At 42.1% G+C, this 17,038-nt stretch overlaps 2 protein-coding genes and 2 non-coding genes across 6 annotated transcripts; all 4 read left to right on the top strand.

Annotated features, from left to right (window-relative positions):
* The first annotated feature begins 706 nt into the window (after nt 1–706).
* LOC144000481 (U2 spliceosomal RNA) lies at nt 707–897 on the top strand. The gene has a single exon (XR_013278252.1). It is a non-coding gene; the product is annotated as a U2 spliceosomal RNA (small nuclear RNA).
* Nucleotides 898–1,372: 475 nt separating this feature from the next.
* tada2a (transcriptional adaptor 2A) lies at nt 1,373–10,190 on the top strand. 3 transcript variants are annotated; one of them, XM_077540173.1, is made up of 15 exons: nt 1,373–1,620; nt 3,049–3,155; nt 3,247–3,306; nt 3,772–3,863; nt 4,145–4,302; nt 4,716–4,804; nt 4,987–5,059; nt 5,309–5,372; nt 6,649–6,692; nt 7,324–7,434; nt 7,992–8,063; nt 8,169–8,301; nt 8,483–8,526; nt 8,680–8,759; nt 9,544–10,190. In XM_077540173.1, the coding sequence occupies exons 3-15, from the start codon at nt 3,304–3,306 to the stop codon at nt 9,727–9,729; spliced, it is 1,149 nt and encodes a 382-aa protein (XP_077396299.1). In that variant the 5' UTR covers nt 1,373–1,620; nt 3,049–3,155; nt 3,247–3,303; the 3' UTR covers nt 9,730–10,190. The 3 variants fall into 3 exon arrangements, with proteins under 3 accessions (XP_077396299.1, XP_077396296.1, XP_077396297.1); XM_077540170.1 differs by lacking the exon at nt 1,373–1,620 and adding an exon at nt 2,222–2,394 and having other exon boundaries at nt 3,049–3,176; XM_077540171.1 differs by lacking the exon at nt 1,373–1,620 and adding an exon at nt 2,224–2,394.
* Nucleotides 1,570–1,733, top strand: LOC144000491 (U1 spliceosomal RNA). Its single transcript, XR_013278262.1, has one exon. It is a non-coding gene; the product is annotated as a U1 spliceosomal RNA (small nuclear RNA).
* A 2,736-nt stretch (nt 10,191–12,926) lies between the features above and the next one.
* Nucleotides 12,927–16,204, top strand: dusp14 (dual specificity phosphatase 14). The gene is made up of 2 exons (XM_077542044.1): nt 12,927–13,167; nt 15,067–16,204. The coding sequence occupies exon 2, from the start codon at nt 15,129–15,131 to the stop codon at nt 15,753–15,755; it is 627 nt and encodes a 208-aa protein (XP_077398170.1). The 5' UTR covers nt 12,927–13,167; nt 15,067–15,128; the 3' UTR covers nt 15,756–16,204.
* The last annotated feature ends 834 nt before the right edge of the window (nt 16,205–17,038 follow it).

The raw sequence follows: 17,038 nt of genomic DNA, 5'->3' as shown, positions 1-17,038 counted from the left end.
TATCTACACGAGTATGATTCAAGTTACACTTGATAACAAATATAATTGCTTTATTTATTTATGCCCCCCCCTAAATGTTACATGCTGTAAGTACTGGAAACGAGTGGTCAAGACTGGATTTTTCTGATTACAATTCATTAGTAACGCTAACCATTTGACGGACTGAAATGCTAATATTTTTTATTTAGCTCACGGAAGGAGCAAAGCGATTGCGTGTGCGTGTAGTTCACCTCCACTGTAGTGATGGCGCTCTAGAAATACCTGTCAGTTGATAAACAGGAAACAGGAAGTAATTTGATGAATAATAACAATTTCATCAAATGTCGCTAAAATAGCAAACACAAATATCCTATTACGGTCCGTAATGCGTCTATAATATTCTTGAAACGTACTCACTGGGACATATACTTGTTAAGAACATTGAGATGGCATTAAAAGTGATACGTTTCATATAGATTTTCTATTGGACCACCGTGGGTCACATGACAGACGGTACCTAAAAAAATGGTCGGCATTTTTTATGTTACATACAAGTTATATGCCTGGCAAACAACACTTATGATATCACTATTACTTAATATGTTTAATGTTATTTTCTTGCTTGTAAATGTGTGTTGTTGTCGCTATTTGACATTTGTCAAATTGTCACCGTCTCTGTAGCTCGTGCTGTCGGGGTTGAAATGTTCCTCAGTGGATGTCTCAAGTTATCGCTTCTCGGCCTTTTGGCTAAGATCAAGTGTAGTATCTGTTCTTATCAGTTTAATATCTGATACGTCCCCTACCCGGGGACCATATATTAAATTGATTTTTGGAACTGGGAGATGGAATAGGGGCTTGCTCCGTCCACTCCACGCATCGACCTGGTATTGCAGTATCTCCAGGAACGGTGCACCCCCTCTAAATGTCTAAATCAAATACAAATGACAATCCTAATCGCATTTACTTACTATTGTTTCTCTTTACGTTGGGTTGTGCTAGTTAGGACATTTTATTTTGCCTACCTTTCTTCTTATTGTAATTTATGCGTTTAAGTGACAAGTGTAGCTAAACAGTGTATGTGATACACGACTAGGTCAGCACCGTTTAATTCTGTTCACAAAAAGAAACAGGAAGTGAGTTTCACCCTCACGACCCCGATACAATCTGGCGCCCGATCACATCTAGTACCGACACCGGCCAATCCGATCCTTGATTAATTTCATTTTTTTTTTTTAAACTTTCAAATACAAACAAAATAGGTACAATCCCATTTCAATCATGTCGCCGGGAATACTTCGTCGGAAAATGTGATTTTCGGCAAACATGAAGGACCGGAAGTTTAGGTCCCGGTGAATACGCATTTCCGGGCTTTGTGAAAATGCAGTAATGCATTATGGGAATCTCTTTGAACATTCACTTTCAACCAATTCAAAATGCTTTAGCTGATCTAATGGCTCAAATGTACTACTGAAACAGTTGAACGAGTCCTACCTCATCCATTAAGTGTGTGTATGTGTGTTCCGCAGTTGAGCCCGTCACTGAAGATGGTGCGTGTGCTTAAGACTTTGGCCTGGCCGACGCGTTCAACTCATACTTACCTGGCAGGGGAGATACCATGATCAAGAAGGTGGTTCACCCAGGGTGAGGCTCAACCATTGCACTCCGGTTGTGCTGACCCCTGCGAATTCCCCAAATGTGGGAATCTCGACTGCATAATTTCTGGTAGTGGGGGACTGCGTTCGCGCTCTCCCCTGATTAACAATGTTAATGACAAGAGGTTTATGAGATTAATATATATATAATGCTGTTCATATATTCGCTGCTTGTGGTCTGCTGTTCAGAATGGAGTTTTTGGGCATAGTCAGCATTTTTACTTGTAAGTTTAATATTTCTATTCCCTGTGAATTTGTAGTAACATAAATAAAAGTAAAACGAAAGATCTTAATGGCTGGCTGGTGTCTTCGGAGAAAAGTTAAATGTATGTCGGTTCATTGGCAAGACAATTAAAATTCAACATGGGCAAAACCATCTTTTGCAGATATGGTGTTTATGTTTGTCGACACGAACAAAGCCTAAACATCAACTGTTTTTGGTGGCCTCTGTGATAAACAGACTGTTAGATGTATAAAGTTCCCGTGGATGTTGTGTCATAACTTGTAAATTCTAACCTTTCGCAATTCACTTGGGCGAGGAGGAAGAAATCCTGCAAATGTAAAAGGTGACACACGCTACAATCTGACTGGCTTGCGTTCTGTTCTCGACTAGTTTGGACTGAGGAATCTAACACCAGGGCGACGTGCCGACTGCCGAGCCGAGAAAAAAAACGATCACGCCTCTTTTCAGTGTAATTTACCCCCCTCAGATTGAATACCAATCCCTAGCAAAGTTACATGGATCATCTTTCTTCCTTTGGAAGTAAGTTAAATTGTTATCCGAGTCATGTTAACCGTGTTGTAGTCGTTACATCGCACGACAACAGAGTTAGCATTATGATGCTAACGTTATCGTACGGCGACAACTGATATTGCTATTGATATTGAGTAGCTTATGTTTTACCTGAAAGGGGGTCGCTAAAACCCAATTTCGTTATTCTTCTTTTTCGAAATTATTTGGTGGTCTTCAAGGCGTTTTATGCTCCTTGTTAGGTAGCCTTAGCACAGCTCGCTAATCGCTCGTAAAGGGGCTGTAAAATCTGCAATCATCTCCACACTGTTAGCCCTAAAACATAGTTGCCTCATGGTTTAAAAAGAAAAAAGAAAAGAAGCATTGGGGTTAGTGTTATTTACTTCATAAGTCAATTTGTGGTTCATGTGCGCCCTAGAAAATAATCTTGTTCATTTGCATTAAATGAACCAAAAAAAAAGAAGAAAATATCTTAATTTACCAATATTTGAGGCAAAACAGCTGCAACAAGTATACTAGTTTATTTGACTACAAATGTTTGTCATTACGTTATTGCAGTTATGATTTGTTAAACAGTAGTATGCCCACTTTGACTGCCAACTCACTTTTTTGGGGTAAATTTTCTGTGGATGTTGTGTGCAATGCGCATGTGCATGTTCCCTTCAGACGACCCCTTCGATAAGCCGCCATGCAGAGGCTGCTCGTCGTACCTCACCGAGCCTTACATCAAGTGTGCGGAATGTGGACCTTCACCTTTCCTGCTTTGCCTCCAGGTGACAATTTGTCCACTCCAGGTAAAGAAGTTCTTCTGGATGCCTAATAAATCCCCTTAAACTGCCTCTCTTTCTATTTTTTTCTCCCCAGTGTTTCACTCGAGGCTTCGAATACAAGAAACATCAAAGTGATCACAAGTATGAAATCATGGTAAATTTGGAGGGGCCGTCAGGGACGGGATTCTGGATGACCTCGAGTACTGAAAGTTTTCCACATGCACTACTAAAATGCTCTTGCCACACTACTGAAACACTCATACAAACTATTGAAAAGTGCACATCACTGAAAAGATTTTTGCTCACACACAACTGAAACAATCACACAAGCAAACTACTGAAATATGCATTTCAGCTTTGTCAGTGTGAAAGCTTTTTAGTAGTTTGTGTGAGTGTTTCAGTAATGTATGTAAGCAAGAAGAACAAAAATAATTGCGTGTGATATGTTTATGTGTCCAATAATTTGTGTGAGTGTGGGGGGGGGGGGATCAAAACAAAACAAGTGCAGTTGCTCCTCTCAGCAGTTACTCATGACAACCGCTACGTTGTTCTCGAGAAGTCAACACTAGAAATAATGCGCACACGTCAGTTGGAGTAACGTTGAATGTTGTTCCTCCAGACGTCAGACTTCCCCGTTCTGGAGCCCAGCTGGACGGCGCAGGAGGAGATGGCTCTGCTTGAGGCTGTGATGGATTGCGGATTTGGCAACTGGTCAGTAAAGGATTGAGAATTGTTGACGACGAAAGGTTAGGAAAATTCAAGAGTGGATCGTGAAGGATGCAATTCACGGAGAAACGTTTTGTCTGCCATCCAGAAAGTCAATCAAAAATGAAATACATACATTAGCCATGATTGTCAGTATGACGAGTTGCCGATACATGGGAATAAGGCCGCTATCGGCCCAATAGCGATACCTGCCTCGGGTCCGAGCACATCCCAACGCTCGCGTTTCCTTCTTCTTGACTATTGTTGACGTACGTGTAACTCGCCAGGCAGGACGTGGCCTACCAGATGCGCAGCAAAAGCAAGGAGGAGTGCGAGACTCACTACATGAAGAACTTCATCAACAATCCTCTCTTCTCCTCCACGCTGCTCGGCCTGCGCAAGACCAAAGACGCTCGCTTCGCCGACGGCGCCATTCCGTTTAAACGTCAGTGACACCACACCGGTGCCTTTTTTTTTGGGGCAACAACTTTGTATAATGTTTGTGAAGAAATAGGCGCTTCGGCTGGGTATTCATTCTAATTTCCTCAAGTGATTGAGTGGTGCTGGAGCCTATCTCAGCTGGCTTCGGGCACACCCTGAACTGGTCTAAAAATATCAACAACAAAAAAAAAAAAAGCTCACCCTTTAAATTTCTATTTTGTTATAAATTTATGGGAAAAACAGATATTAAAATAATTGATTCATGGTTTTATTAATCAATATCAGGCTTGAAAAGGAAAATCAATTTGATATTGATTATTAGATTTTTAAAACCCAGCCCTAGTAGGCACTTCCGGGTGGCAGAAAGTGAGTGACTATAAAAGTAATAGCGTTCCTAATTCTGATTGAATCCGACAGCGACCGAAGACCCGCCTCGGCCCACGTTTGACTCGGTGCTGTCCAGGGACATGGCGGGATACATGCCGGCCAGAGCTGACTTCATGGAGGTGAGGAATTGAATTGGAGCAAGAAAGTGACTTGTTGGAGTCCAATTGATGGAGTGAGTCCACACGAGGAAATGACTCATCCGAACGTTTAATGACATTCTTGTCAAATGTGTGCGCATCAATCCAGATGAATAATCTGCTACTACTAATAATGAGCTGTCGCTCTCTCTCTGGACACGCAGGAGTTTGACAACTATGCGGAATGGGATCTGAAAGACATCGACTTTGTGGACGATGACTCCGACATCCTGCGCGGTGGGTAGCGCTCGCAGAGGGATCAACAACCACGCATGCGCCGTTGCCACAGTTACCGTAATTGCTGGACTATAAACCGCACCAGATTATAAGCCGCACCCAGTACATTTGTAAAGGAAAAAGCATTTTGTACATACATTTGAAGTGTGACTCGAATCGGATGATTTGTTTTCAACATGTTTAGTCGCACGTTAGTGACATCTTTGCACATGATATTGTGACACGTGATATTGTTTGCTTATGTTTCAGCACTCAAGCTGGCTGTGGTGGATATCTATCATTCAAGATTAAAAGAGCGACAGCGAAGGAAGAAGTAGGTTGGCCCTCGCGCCAGTCGATGACGCCACTTTGTCACTAGGTGGCATCCTTGGCATCACAAACGTCTATTTTCATTTTCATTTTTATTTCAATATCCATGCACCAATCACAAAGTCAAAACAAAACTGGAATGATTTTTCCCATAAAAGTGCAATAAGATTCAGGAACCCCATCAACACTTTCGGGATGCGACTTTTGATTGACTTGTTGACCTCAAGTCGTTTTCAAACCAGTTTATTTTATTTTTTTATTTTATTTTTTAAACCGTATTGGCAGCTGTTTCATAGAATTTTGCCTAATCTTTCGAGACCCACAGAAAAAGTTTGTTTCTACTGTTTCTGTCATTTAATAATCGGTAGAACGTGGGTTGATTAGCCAAAAACAAGTTTTTGACCATAAAGCGTCTAAAAAGGAGGTTCTGTGAAAACAAACATCTCAAGCAAAACAGCCACTTTGACTGTAAATAATCTTTTTGTGCTCCTCAAACTGGAAAAGCCTGTGAAAAGCGAAAATCCGCATATTATTATTGGCACCACTGTAATGCATTGGAGAGGAAAAATCAGATCATTTAAAAACCCAAACATTTATCCAAAAAAATGGGCATTTTCCACACGCACACAAAGAAATTTTTTTTTAAAAATAGTTAATTTATACGGAAGTGTATTGCATTCATTTGGAAAAAAAACTCCTATTTTTCTGACTATTTTTTGGGGGGAGCTTTGTTTTTTTTTAGTATTTTTTTTCTGTTTTTCTGAATATCTTTTTCTGTTTTTGGAATATTTCTTTTCTGTTTTTCTGAATAATATTTTTCCCTGTTTTTGGAATATTTTTTATTTTTTTTATGACAGAAAAAAAAACAAAGCTCCCCCCAAAAATTTGTCAGAAAAACATTTTTTTTTCCCCCCAATTGAATGCAATACGCTTCCATAAATAAAAAAATATATATGAATCTTTAAATATTGCTAACCGTGAGTATGCTGTGGTCTATTGTAACAAGAAAAACAAGACTGACAAAGAGTTTAACTATCTGTTTATTTAACGCACTGTGAAGAAGTTTTCTGACTTTTTAACTTGGTAGCCGTCATTCACTGCACGAACATTTCTCATTTTTCAAATACATTTTTTTTTGTGCATGTTATATGATCAATCTTGCCTGTTATTCATCAACTCCAAACAATCTCGTCGACATGTTGCTGCTGTTTTGAGTTTTGTTTGTTCATAACACACTACAGTGACAAAATTCCATAATTCTGTCTTTTTTTTTTTTCCAGGATTATTCGCGATCACGGACTCATCAACATGCGCAAATTCCAGAGTGAGTTGACCTCTGACACACGCACACGCACAGTTGCTATGGCGACAAGCTTCCAAGCCGCAGCGTCAACGAGCCAACGCGTGATGTCGCACGACGCTCGTAAGATGCGACGTGACGTGTGCGCGATTGGTTGGCGGAGGTTCAACTTGTGCGCTTATCATTTATTCATGTCTGCCCCCCCCCACTACAAAATGGCGTCACTCCTTATCTCTCGCAGCCCTCTGGAGACAAAAGACGAGTTGCGCTAGCTGGCGAGCTGCTGAACGGTCGTCATGGAGACTGTCAGAGATTGTGCGTGCGCGCGCTCAGGTGTGTGCGTGTTGATACCCGAGCCTGAGAGGCCCACGCACACGCACACGCACACGCACACACCTCCTCGCCACGCCGACGCCCCCTCAGCAGCTTTCCTCGGCCGTCTTCCTCAGTTTGGAGACAAACAAGCTCCGAGGTGGCCGATCGTGAGGCCGCCATTTAAAATGCGACTGATTAAGCCCAAATAAACTGGACGTGTTCTAGCAGGCTCTTCCTGACATTTTTGCAGCTTCACTTTAAAACGAAACGAAATGAGGTGCGATTGTCGTTGCCTTCATTCAACGTTTGTGTCTGTGTCTGTCGCGTTTGTCTTTCGCAGTCCTGGAGCATTGCTACCCGAAGGAGGTTCAGGATCTCTATGACATCATGAGACGATTCGCACGAGTCAGCGGACCCGTCGAGCACGACAAATTCATCGAGAGTCACGCGCGTCAGTATCGTCACCGTCCGATGATTTTATGGACCCCAAAACTTGATTATTATTATTATTATTATTATTCCACATTACTCTGCTGCTACCTGCTGGCCGTTTTTGTAATAACTACCATTGCTTGAAGCATTCTGTTCACAGGCTGCATCAAAGCCTTCTATCTAGCATAAAAAAACGTATAAATACGTCTTTGGGGTCATGGTAATATTTAAAATAGAACGTATTTATACGTTTTTGGGAGCAAATGAGTTAATTGCGGTTTAAAAAAAAAAAAAAAAGAGTGGCATTAAAGGAACTTTAAATGAACTGAAAATGAACGCACTCATTTTGACAGGCCTTTCCACAACATTCCAGTTCAGCGACAGTTCAAAATCCTTTCACGCAATTTCGGCATAAATTACATTCTGATTGTGATGCACCACATTTGGAACGTTGAGAAATGTGCGGGGGGTTTTTGGACGCACGTTGACCGTGATGAAAACATATTTTCGGGATCTCCTCACATGATTGCATGAATCCATCCGCTCTTCTGTGTTTGTTGTGGGTTTACCTTGCAGTGGAGTTTGAGCTGCGTCGCGAGATCCGCAGGCTGCAGGAGTACCGCAAGGCCGGGATCAAGTCTTTCTGCAGTGAGTCCCAGGCCAGGCCGGACGATGCGTCGGCGCACGCTCGTTGGCGACTGCCGTTCAAACGAGTGCCGATCTTTGGTTTTGTTTTTGTTTTTCATGGGCAAGGCGCCAAAGTGTACGAGCGCGCCAAGCGTCTGCGCGAGGACGAGCGTCGCAAGAGGACCATGTTGTGCGACGTCTTGCAGTACATCCGGGACGGACGAGCGTGCCAGCAGTGGCTCAGCAAGCAGGCCGCCATGTAAGACGCGCGCAGAGAACGTGCGTGCGTACGCGTCGTGTATGCTCGCCGCCGTTTTCAAAACAAGCCTTGTTTCTTTTATGCCGATTCTTTTTCTCTCCGTTTTGATCTAATCGACTGCGACTCTGCGTGCGCGCGCGCATGTTTATTAATCGTGTCGCTTTGAATCTCCCGACTGCAGAGATGCTGGCATCGCACCGGCTGTCGCCGCCATCACGACGTCAGGTAGAAACGATTTGGAGTCGCTGGCGTCTGTCGTGTTGAATGTGGCAAATGAAGCGGCGCAAATGAGACGAGCGCTCGCGCAGATTCCAAAACGAGCGCGAGCGAGCGTGTCGTGTTGACGTCTCGTCGTCTGTCGTCTGTTTGTCTCCATAGCGACAGGCCGACGCAGCGCGCCTCCCCTCAACCTGACCGGACTGCCGGGCACAGAGAAGCTCAACGAGCGAGAGAAAGAGGTACGCAACGAAAAACAAACATTCAAGTCAAGTAGGCTTCGGATTTCCAATTAGGGTTACATCAAGGTGAGAGTTTGAAATCAAGATGTGATGAGGAAGGCTGCGTTCAAAGCAAGGTTCGGATTTCAAACTGAAGTTGTGCTTTCAATGTTTTGTTTGTTACTTTTAAACTGATTGGGTTTTCGAATCAGGATTTGAAAACAGTTCTGATTTTTGATGTTTCCAATTAGGATTTTGAAGCCTGACCAAGATTCGGGTTTTGAATTGGTCTTTCAAATTAGCAACGTCGTGTTTTAGGCTTTGAAGAATGGGTTCATTTTTCATTTTCGGCTTTAGGGAAGGCTTGCGCGATATTGGAAAATCATGCTGAATATTTAACAAGTACCTAAAGAAATGCTGTTTTTATGATCCAAAGAAAATATGACATTTTTCATGCAGCAAAATAAGCAAACTCAATATTTTCTTACTCACTAAGAATGAAATGAAAAATGTAAAACTATAATACTGCCATATTACAAATCAATTGGTTTATGTCCTGCAGACACAATTTGACAATTTCTCTTCCAGTGTTTGGATTTGAAGAAATGTTTTTAGGCTTGCAGGATCGAGTTCAGGTTCCAAACAGACTTTTGACGTCGGCTCAAGCCAGAGTTTGCATTGGCAAGAGTCAGCCTTGCTTTCAACCAGGACCGAACGAACGATCGCTCAAAGGCGACTTTTGAAAAGCATTTTTTGTACTTTTGAAAGGTGTGATTGACGGTCAGGTGCGGCCGTTGTCTTGCAGTTGTGCCAGGTGGTGCGCTTGGTGCCCGGCGCGTACCTGGAGTACAAGCAGGCCCTGCTGAACGAGTGCCGGCGTCAGGGCGGCCTGCGGCTGGCTCAGGCGCGAGCGCTCATCAAGATCGACGTCAACAAGACGCGCAAGATTTACGACTTCCTCATCAAGGAGGGTTGCATCACCAAGGCCTAGCGTGCACGTGCCACTTCTCCTCTTTCTCGTACGTCATCGCTGCAGCATAACTTGTCACTTGTCACGATCACTGCAACAGACCGACTTCAACTTGGCTCCCAAAACTCCTCCGTGAACACTCTTGAGCTCGTGACTTTCACGTTCACGGTAACATTTCAGATGGGCAATTTTGGAAATCATTCGCAATCGCAAACTTTCCTTTGGATGGCAATTTAATTTACACACTGAAATAAAACATTCACTGACAACATTGAAGGATGACTCTCAATACAGGTGGAAATTTCCTTTGGGAAGAAATTTGGAAGCATTCCAAATTGGAAACTTTTATGGAATCAATGAATGAGGAATTGATTCAATGAAAAGATGGTGATCAAAATGGATGGAAACTTTCTGTACGTTTCCATAATCAATCATTCCTGTGAATTGCAATATTGTCAATATTCCCAATTGGAAGCTTTCCATGTGAATACATAAGGGAAAAAAATAGGAATCTTGTCTCAGGGGTCAGCAACCTTTTCTGTCAAAAGACATTTTAGGCCAAATAAATAACAAAGAAATTTGTCCGGATGGAGGGAAACAAAACAGTGTGATAGTGTTCATTATATGGTCAATTTTTGAACATTTTTAGGCAATTTTTAAAAAGTTTGTCATCTCCCTTCAATTTCTATTTTATTCCAGACAACTTAAACATTTAGACTGGTGTTTTTTCAATATTTATTTATTATTATTTTTTAATCAGTTCATGTGAACAATATTTTATCTGAAAAATACAAATAAATATGTAAAAATTAGTTGTTGTTTTTTTTTTTTTTGGAGAAGCAGAAGCAAAAAACTTGTGTTGTCGCAAGTAGATATCCATGCAAAATAGATAGCTCTCCTTGCCCACTTGCGAGGGCATTATATTTACTTCATTGCATCATTGCTCTTAGTAAAAAACAAAACTTGCATTAAACCTGCTAGTTTTAGTCGGGTTTATTTTCCCAAGCAGTTTTTATGTCCCGCCCATTCAAAGCATGCAGCAAAACTTGACATCATTTCCTTGTTTCTGTGACGTAGCAAACAACGTCGGTCATATTTTGTGCATCCAACTGGCCAATACCCTCGAAGTGGGTGTTGATGTTTTTACTCTTTCATCAAAGTTGCTGTTGTTGACCTGTCCCACAAGTCCACTTCAACGCGTACTGCCCGCTTTACCTTTTTATTTATTTATTTATTTATTTCTTATTATTAATAACCTCGTCAGTCATGCCCACTCATCGTTGCACCAGATTGCCGCCCCAAGCTGGAAGAGCAAATCCTCCCTCCCACTCATGCCCCCCTTGTGTGTCGAGCATCGAGTCAGTGACCATATTTATCGATCACCATGGCAACCGTCTTGTCACTGTGTGTGCATGTTTTAAAAGTCAAGCTTTCCCCGGCACACAACACAACTGTTACAGTTAACCTCATATTTGTTTTGTAAGATCTATGTGAATATCTCTTCTCAGTCGCAAGAGCAGAATGCCTCGGATGCGATTGGGCTTGTGGAAGAGCGGTCACGTGACTGTCGTCGGGAGCGTCAAGGTCAATTAAATGTCAGCAGGCGTGACTGGCTGCAGGTGCTTGTCGTCATGGCGACGCACGTCATCGCCCAGAATGCGTCTGACTCGTGACATTTTTTTTTTTTTTACACTTGTAGAATCAGGATTTCTGTTAACTTGTAGTATATTTTTCTTTTTTCTGTCATAAATACATGATAGTCATTGGATATGATTTATTGTTTAAATGCAGTTACTTTTTTTTGCAGTAAAAATTGAAAACAAAACGTATGTTTTCTTTTTAATTCAAATTACACTTCATTTTTAAAATGCTTTGAACTAAATACATTTTTAAAATACAGCATTTTAAGTAGAAATAATAAAAACAAAAAAAACGAAATAATTTGGTTCCTTTTTGCATCACTCTAATAACCGACAAACTTGTGACAAAAGGAGAAGCATTACATTGAAAATTGTGATTACGTTTTCTTTAAAAAAAAAAAAGTTTGAATTTTAATTTTCTTTAACTTTCAGATAAGGCTTTTAAATAAAGTTTAGGGTTTCAAACTTAGGGTTGAGATTTCAAAGTATCTGGTCTTAAACTAGGGTTAAGGTTTCATTTTCAAAGTCGGGTTTGAAACTAAGGTTGGGAGTTTGAAACTGAAGTTTTCAACTCATGATAGGCTTTCAAAAGTAGCATTTTTAAACTAGGGTTAGGGTTTCAAAATGTTTATTATTATTATTAAACAAATGTTAGGGAACCCCCAGCAACCAAAATGTTACTGTTTATTTTTTCAGACTTTGACAAAGTTTCGTCTGTTTTTCTCGAGCACTTCGTTTTAGATAGCACGTGGCGTAGTTTGCCATGAGGCAAGGCAGCTGCTTGGGGCCCCTTAAGCCAGCAGAGGCCCCCAGAGGGGCCAACAGATTTGACGCAAGCAGCATATCGTTCACATTAGCGACAATTGACGTCTCAAACTTTCCTAAGTCACATTTTTGTTTTCTTTCTTTAAAACAACCATGTAAGGCAAGGCGGATTATTTATTATTAGTATTATTATGATTATTATTTTATGATCATGAGTAGCAGTAAAACCTTTATTAAAAAAAAACAAAAACAAAAAACGACCATGTATAGTAAGGCTAATTTTTGTTGTTGTAAATGAGCATGCATAGCAAGGTGTCTGTTTTTTTTAAAACAATGTTTAGTAAGTTAAAACGGCCATTTACAGTAAAGCTTTTATTTGCATTTTTTTTTAAAAACGACCATGTATAGTAAGGCTTTTTTTTTTTTTTTTTTTTTTTAAACAACCATGAAATGAGTAATTTTATTTTTCCTGTTTTCTGACTCACTTATTCTTACTAAAATTAATCAAACTAAAAGAAAACAAGTCACTTGAATGAAGCCCAATTAACTGTAATTGTTTATTGAAGATGAAAATGTGTCATTTTAAAATGACGTACTGTACTCTGCATACCACGAATATCGGCCTTGGCACCCGATTTCTTCTTGCTTGGGGCCCCTGCAGGGGATTGTTGCTAGTGCTGGTAGCGTAGCGACAAGAGGGCTAAAACAAAAGTAAAAAAAAGGGGGGGGGGGCTGGTGGATATTGTAGTACCGATTTTGTCCTCTGCGTGTCGCCGTTGTTTCCTCACTCATCAAGAAAGGGGAGGAGCAGAGCAAGAAGAAGGCGGGCGGTCAGCGCCTTGCGTGCGGCCGGTGGACTTTTGTCGTCATGTTGGCGTGTCGTCAAGCGCACCTCGCATCGAGCACGCTTGCTTCCTCCTTCCAAATTGCTTCCCAGCCGCCCCTCGGCGTGATTTCACCGACTGAGTGGACGCTGCGTGCGCGTTGCGTTGAAGAACAAACGTCACCATCATCATCATCATCATCATCATCTTCTTCTTCTTCATTCCGAGTGGTGAGTGGCCGATTGACATTTTTGCAACAACACTTCTGGCTTTCAAACATGGTTTGTTTGCCTGCAACTGTGCATTTAAATATAATAATCTGGGGAAAAAGCAAAACACTGGACTTTTTTTTTTTTTTTTGACTCTTTAATTAAAAATAATTTTCGAAAAATAACGTACAAAAGTAGGTTTGCTAAGCTAAGGTATATTTTGTACAATAAATTTGCAAAACACAACTGAACTTATACATCGATTTATCATTTGACCAAAAACAAAAATGTATTGCATTATTGCTACCTGAATGAATGCATGAAAACTTAACCCTGGCTTGAAGTCCTAATTTGAAAGACAGACTTTTGCTAGAGAACCTGATTTAAAACCCGAAGCATAACTTGAAACTTACATTTTAAGAGTCATTTGATTTTATTTGATCTATTTTTGCCATTTAACTAACATAATTATGACTGTGGAATCCAAAGTGAATGAGTGAACCAGGAAGTGGCCTGCTATACTATATGGACCCCCAACATAGTTTTCTGCGTTCCACTCAGTTCCATTTTAGTTGCTCTCCTGCAGACGAGATTGTCAATCAAGCGAAAATATTCCCAAACGTTATTCCTGATATTCCAGGGAAAGTCATTGCGCAATCTTCTTTTGCATCTGCTGGCTCGAGTTTCCCAGCTTGTGCCACCAGCGGAACGCGAACCCTATTCGGAATCTTGAACGCGCGCTTGTTGAAAAAAAAAATGCAAGTGACACGAGATGAAGACAACAGAGAAACCAGCACACATCTAATATAAATGTATATAGTGGTCTGTAGGTTGCCACGGCAACATCTGCAATGTTCTGTCTTCATGTCGACGGCAGCGACAAATCAGGATTAAATCGGATCACGTTGAAGAAAAGCGCTTTTGAAAAAGCTGCCAGCTGATGTGCAACAAGACGCAAGCATGCGCCGCAAATTAAGACGCTGACAAAAAGGGAAAAAAAGATCTGCTTTGTTATTTTTTTTTTGCTGTTTGAAGCTGTTTCTGGTCATTCCACAGCTGAATTTTAAACAGAACACAAAGGAAGTTACACGTTTGGCATGAACCAACATAACCGAGGAAAGTCTGCTAGCTTAATGCTAACACGCAATGCAAACCACCATAGACGGGCTGCCGAAACTAGCATCAATGCTGCGTTAGTTGAAAATCTTGAAGCAACGTCGTCAATTATGGATTAGACTGCCACCTGGTGGAGGGCAACGTCATTCTAATCGACACGTTCCATTTCAAGAATTCAAGGATACATACACATGTTTAAAGGTACAGTTTTGCACATTTTTTTGTGGGGTGTGGCTAAAACTGCACTTTGGAATTCAGCATTTGTTGCCCCTCCCCTATTGTAATAACAACTTGAGTTCTGTGATTTGCGTCGGCGGTTATCCAGCTCAAAGTGCAGTTAGCTAGCTAGCTCGCTTCCCCTGAAAACGCAGCATCCTTTCTGTTGGCGTGGCTGCTTTAGAGCGCCTCGTTGTTAGCAGGAGGGTGAACTCATCAATAAATAAGTCCGACTTGCGAGCCAATTTAGAGCGCCTCGTTGTCACAGCAGCATGGAAAAACCCGGTGAGATGTTTTAGCTCAGTGAATGCATTTTCTCATATCTTCTTTCTCTCTTCTCGTTAGAGCGCCTCGTTGTCATTTGCGAGTGTGCGCACATCACAGTGAGAAAGGCAGAATTGATTTTGTTTTTTCTTTCAAAGTCAGACCTGACTGCCAATATGTGGACGGGGACTTTGGACTGGTGCGTCCACTTACGAGCGCCTCGTGGTCAGAGTGTGGAAATTTCCACCATCTTTCTGGCAGTCGAATCACTTTTGCATTCATTTGAATGGGGACTGCCGTGACTGATGTTTTGTTGTCTTCCAGGAGTCGCCGATGACTTTGCGCTCTGAGGGATTCTGCCGTTAAACATCCGGTCGCCTTCGCCCATGGCTTCGCGCAGCCAAGGCTTCTTCCCGCCCCACCAGAACCACCACCGCCATCATCGGAGCTCCTCTTTGGCGCCGGCGGTGCCCCGGCCGCCGCCCGAGGGCGGCATGGCCCAGATCACGCCGGGCCTGTTCCTGAGCCGCGGCAACGTGGCGTCCAACCGCGGCCTGCTCCTGTCCAAGGGCATCACGTGCGTGGTCAACGCCACGCTGGAGCTGCCCAACTTCAACTGGCCGCACGTGGAGTACGTGAAGGTGCCGCTGGCCGACGCGCCGCACTCGCCCATCTCGCTCTACTTCGACGGCGTGGCCGACAAGATCCACAGCGTGGGCCGCAAGCGGGGCGCCGTGCTGGTGCACTGCGCCGCCGGCGTCAGCCGCTCCGCCTCGCTGTGCCTGGCCTACCTCATGAAGTACCACCGCGTGTCGCTGGCCGACGCCCACGCCTGGGTCAAGGCCCGCCGGCCCGTCATCCGGCCCAACGGCGGCTTCTGGCGCCAGCTCATCGAGTACGAGCGCAAGCTCTTCGGCAGGAACTCGGTCAAGATGGTGCAGACGCCCTACGGGGCCATCCCGGACGTCTACCAGAGGGACCGCCGCAGTCTGGCGCCCTACTGGGGACTGTGAAAACAACAACAACAACAAAAGACGACGAGCTGGACTAGGACTTGGTCTCCTGCTGTTGACTGCGCTTGTCACGATGTCACCATGTCACCATGTCACGATGTCACGTGTACGGTCGCACTTTTTTGGACAGCGGTGTAACAGCGAACTCCCGACTTGAATTCGTTTGCTGTTACCTTGACTTACACGTGGCCGCGTTCACGACTCAAAACGTACTCAACATCCCAAATCAACTTTTTGCCATTGAAATGAATGGAAAATTATGAAAAAAATAACATTCTATGATATTGTACTCATAAAAATATACAATAAAAACCTAAAACAAAATATAACATGGACATGATGCAGCTCCTCCTGGTGTGTACAGCCTTGGCCACCAGAGGGGAGTATAATGCATACACATAGAAAGAAGTCGGTCAAAACAAATAAAATTTGTCATTTAACATAACAGAGGATAAAAAAATCTAATTGTGTGTTTTTATATTGTCTTTCAAATTTTGTGTCTATTGCTTGAAGGATGATAACAACAATGCTAATCTTTCTATCCTGCGTGTTAGCATTAAGTTAGCATTTGGTTAGCATTTGGCTTGTGTGTGGCGTTAAGCTAGTGGTTAGCATTTAGCTCGTTGTTAGCATTTAGCCAGTAGTGGATCTTCATAAGAAAAACGTGGAGAGTGGAAAGAAACATTATATTTTTTTGGGGGGGGGGGTTAGGATTAATTTGATGTTCACAATCTGCCCAAACTGCTGCTTGTTATTAAGTGTACTGTATTGAGGAAGGGGGGTAGTCGTTATCAGGCTCACATGTAAGTCAAGGTATCACTGTTAACCAAATCAGCTTTCCCCATTAAAGGAAATGTTAATCTGTTAAAAAAAAAAAAAAAAAAAAGTGACAAGGAAAATAGAAAACCATAATCGCTCGATCCCAAACCTGTGCAAATATGGGGTTCACTGTACACAAACTAAATGTATAAAAAGAGTTGTATTTTAGTGTACTGATGAGCTATTCCATACATTTTATTATTTTTTTTTTTACATTTCCACATTTAAGTTTTATTGGACCATTATTTTTGTTTCTCTTTGAATTTGGTACCAACAGCAGTATTGTATACTATCAAACGTGTAGCGTTGGATACACTGCAGTCCAACGCTAACGCCACAGTGCAGTCTCACTGTAACCACATAAAATGATACATAACCCTTAAGATACATTTAAAAAAAGAAAATGTCATTTTGTATAAATGTCTTTCCATAAGCTAACATTAAGAATATTTTTCAAACTCCAC

Source organism: Festucalex cinctus, chromosome 13 (assembly GCF_051991245.1).
Source record: "Festucalex cinctus isolate MCC-2025b chromosome 13, RoL_Fcin_1.0, whole genome shotgun sequence".
In the NCBI taxonomy this organism is placed as follows: domain Eukaryota; kingdom Metazoa; phylum Chordata; class Actinopteri; order Syngnathiformes; family Syngnathidae; genus Festucalex; species Festucalex cinctus.
The sequence above is the reverse complement of the archived record's forward strand: the minus strand, read 5'-3'. Positions and strand labels throughout refer to the sequence as shown.